At 63.8% G+C, this 4128-nt stretch overlaps 1 protein-coding gene across 1 annotated transcript; it reads left to right on the plus strand.

Annotated features, from left to right (window-relative positions):
• The first annotated feature begins 563 nt into the window (after positions 1-563).
• On the plus strand, positions 564-3195 carry CEBPA (CCAAT enhancer binding protein alpha). Its single transcript, XM_006212206.3, has one exon. It carries the CDS (start codon positions 718-720, stop codon positions 1792-1794), a length of 1077 nt encoding a protein of 358 aa, XP_006212268.2. The 5' UTR covers positions 564-717; the 3' UTR covers positions 1795-3195.
• The last annotated feature ends 933 nt before the right edge of the window (positions 3196-4128 follow it).

A 4128-nucleotide genomic window follows, 5' to 3' on the forward strand; every position in this document is an offset into this window, starting at 1 on the left:
CTCCGGGCCTCTCCCCTCGGCTCCTCCACGCGCTGGGCAGTGTGCACTGGGCCACACGTCCAAAACTGCTCCCTGCCTCCTCGCCCCTCCCAACCTCATCCCCGACCCCTTCTCTACGCCGCCGCCTTCCAGAGAGCCTGGACCCGGACAGCACTGGTTCTAGCTTTTAAAGCAAGTACGCGCCACAAAAGCTCAGAGACCAAAGCTTGCCCCCACCCAACACCAACCCCTGCGCGGCGCCTGGGTGCTCCCGGGCTCCCCGGCCGTTGGCTGGAGGTAGGTGTTCTGCGGAGGCTAGAGGAAAGGGCCCCGCCACCGACCACATGTGCGTGGGGGCGACAACTCCACTGAGGGTGGGACACCGCGCGCGCTGGTCACAGTTCGCCTCACGGTGCAGGGGGTAGTGGGCGTTGCGCCGTGGCCCCTCCCCGCCAGCGCTGCGCTCCAGCCTCACACGCCGCCCTCTCCGGACCGCAGGCGCTAAGACCCAGGAGGCTCCGCTCTGCTGTAGCTGAAGGTCCGAAGCAGGTTTGGACACTAGAGGGCGACTTGCCGCCCCGGTATAAATGCGGGGCCCGCGCGGGCCTGGCCATTCGCGACCTGGAGCTGCGCGGGCGCGAGGGAGTAGGGGCTCCGGGTGGGCGGCGGCAGCAGCGGCGCCCCGCGCAGGCTGGAGGCCGCCGAGGCTCGCCATGCCGGGAGGACTCTAGCTCCCCCATGGAGTCGGCCGACTTCTACGAGGCGGAGCCGCGGCCCCCGATGAACAGCCACCTCCAGAGCCCCCCGCACGCGCCTAGCAGCGCCGCCTTCGGCTTTCCCCGGGGTGCGGGCCCCGCGCAGCCCCCTGCCCCACCTGCTGCCCCGGAGCCGCTGGGCGGCATCTGCGAACACGAGACGTCCATCGACATCAGCGCCTACATCGACCCGGCCGCCTTCAACGACGAGTTCCTGGCCGACCTGTTCCAGCACAGCCGGCAGCAGGAGAAGGCCAAGGCGGCCGCGGCCCCGGCGGGAGGCGGCGGCGACTTTGACTACCCCGGCGCCCCCGTGGGCTCCGGCGGCGCCGTCATGTCCGGGGGGGCGCACGGCCCCCCTCCCGGCTACAGCTGCGCGGCGGCTGGCTACCTGGACGGCAGGCTGGAGCCCCTCTACGAGCGCGTCGGGGCGCCGGCGCTGCGGCCGCTGGTGATCAAGCAGGAGCCGCGCGAGGAGGACGAGGCGAAGCAGCTGGCGCTGGCCGGCCTCTTTCCCTACCAGCCGCCGCCGCCGCCGCCGCCACCGCACTCGCACCCGCAGCCCGCACACCTGGCCGCCCCGCACCTGCAGTTCCAGATCGCGCACTGCGGCCAGACCACCATGCACCTGCAGCCAGGCCACCCCACGCCGCCGCCTACGCCCGTGCCCAGCCCGCACCCAGCGCCCGCACTTGGCGCCGCTGGCCTGCCAGGCCCCGGCGGCGCGCTCAAGGGGCTGGCTGCCGCACACCCCGACCTCCGCGCGGGGGGCGGCGGCGGCAGTAGTGGCGGCGCGGGCAAAGCCAAGAAGTCGGTGGACAAGAACAGCAACGAGTACCGGGTGCGACGCGAGCGCAACAACATCGCCGTGCGCAAGAGCCGGGACAAGGCCAAGCAGCGCAACGTGGAGACGCAACAGAAGGTGCTCGAGCTGACCAGTGACAATGACCGCCTGCGCAAGCGGGTGGAACAACTGAGCCGCGAACTGGACACGCTGCGGGGCATCTTCCGCCAGCTGCCTGAGAGCTCCCTGGTCAAGGCCATGGGCAACTGCGCGTGAGGCGCGCGGCGGCGGGACCGCCCTGGGCCGGCCTCTGGCTGGGACCCAGGGAGTGGTTTCGGGTCTCCAGATCTCAAGACTGCCCGAGGCGTGCAAGCCAGGACTAGGAGATTCCGGTGCCGCCTGAGAGCCTGGCCTGTCGCGCGTGCCCCTTGCCTTCCTCTGCGCCGGACACGGTGCGTCTAAGAGGGGTCAGGCATAGAGGGGAAGCGCCGTGGGGCTGAGCCGGGAGCCCGGCAACTCTAGTATTAAAGGAATAACCCTGTGCCTTGGAAACGCAAACTCACCGCTCCGATTCCTACCGAGTAGGGGGAGCAAATATGTGCCTTGTCATTTTATTTGGTGGGTTCCTGCCTCGCTCCCGAGGCTGCAGCAGGTCCCCCGTGAGAGAAGGAAGGATGCAGACCACCCGTAGGAGGAGGGTTCAGGGAGCAGAGATCCGATAAGCCAGCCCCAGCCACTCCTCAGTGCCTATCTTTGGAGGGGAGGCAACACAGGGACTTGGGGCTTTGAACCTAAGGTTGTTCCCCTAGTTCTATATGAAGGTGGAGGGTCCCGAGTTCCTTGCCTCTTAACTCCCAGCCTGCCACCGACTGGGCTCTTCCCCGTAGAACTCATTGAGATAGGCGTCACCAGGTGACCAGTGGGAGCCTCCCACCCCCAGTCAGATCAGAAAGCGAGGTGTGGGTTAGCTATGAGGACATATGCTCATGGGAGCGGTGGCCCGATGTGAGAAGGGGAACCCAGAAATCTGGTCTGGGGTTGGAGGCAGGACTGGTGGTGAAGGGACACTGGGACCATCAGCCTTGTCTGTACTGTATGTTGCCAGCGTTGCCGTACAAACATGAAGCACAATCAGTCCATCCCGGAGGGACCGAAGTTATGAGAAGCTTTCCAAATATTTTGCTTTATCAGCCGATATCAACACTTGTATCTGGCCTCTCTGTGTCCCAGCGGTGCCTTGTGCAATGTGAATGTGCACGTCTGTGCTAAACCACCATTTTATTTGGTTTTTGTTTTGTTTTGGTTTTGCTCAGATACTTGCCAAAATGAGACTCTTCGTCAGCAGCTGCAGGGAGGGTCTGCGGCTCTCTTTCCTTTTGGTTTTGGGATGGCTTTTGCTCCCAGGGGAACCAAAGAGGCGAGGTGGGCTTCCCCTTTCCCCTCAGCTTTCACTGGGGGTGGCTGTGGGCCTCAACCCCCTCCGGCCCGGGCTGCCCACAGGCTTGCCCCCCCAGAGGCCCTGGCTCCCGGTCTGAAAGGGAAGCGGCCTCCAGCCAGCACGCACAGATCAGATCACTGGGCCTGGGAGCAGGGAAGGCCAGCTTCTTTGGGGAGAACAGAGAGTTTCATGCTAGATGTTTTATGTATTATATCTATAATATAAACATATCAAAGTCAGTTTTGGTGTCTTTTTGAAACTAAAAAAAGCTATGTCCAAGGTTTTCTGTGGGCCAGGTCACATTTGTAAATAATCACAGCGTATTCTCTGGCTGAGATCCTGACTTTCATTAGCTCTCCACCCATCCTGAGCCCCTCTTTACATTAAGGGGGTGACTTCTCCCAATCAAGACAAATAAATGGCAGAAGGAGGGCAAGGCTCCAAGCTGAGAATGCCAAAGCCGAAAGAGTGTCCGGGGTGGGGGGGTGGACAGCAGGGGTGTCACGGGGCCTTGGTGTGGCCTCTCATCAGCTGCTGGGAGGAGAAGAGGGACTCAGAGAAGGAGCCCTCTGCCTGAAGTGGCCGCGGCCTCTTTGGGACTCGGGCAGGCCTGGCCCAGGAGTTCCAGTTTCCAGGGGCCCTTTGACCACACTCAACCAGATCACTCACAGCTCCAGCTCTGGGGTGGCCTCACTCACACCTACCTGCCTTTGCCCCCCCAGCCCTCCAGCAGGACCGTGGGCGGGCAGGGAGAGGCCACAACTGGGAGGACCCTCCATCCCTTCCCACTTGCTCTGGGCCATGTGGCTGCAGCCAACCTCAATGGGGCCCTCCCCACCTACCTTGCCCAGGCCCACCCAAGAAGGGGCCCACGGTAGGCCTGCACTGGGTATCTGGCCCTTCCACACTTACGGCCCGGCCAGGAGCCAGTCCCATGTCCACCACCCCACTGTGCCTACCCTGGACCAAGCCCCTCACACAATGACTGCCTGGTGAGAAGAGGCACCCGGCACCCCCTTGGCAGCAGTGATGGCCACCTGGAGGGGAGGGGTGCACACCCTCATGTCTGAAAGAACAGGGCCTGGGAGGAAGTAGCCTAGGAGGCTGGCAGGGCTGTCAGAGTTGACTCTCTCTAAGGGTAGAAAACTCTTTACCTTCTGTTTTTACCCCAA

This window comes from Vicugna pacos, chromosome 9 (assembly GCF_048564905.1).
Source record: "Vicugna pacos chromosome 9, VicPac4, whole genome shotgun sequence".
NCBI lineage: Eukaryota > Metazoa > Chordata > Mammalia > Artiodactyla > Camelidae > Vicugna > Vicugna pacos.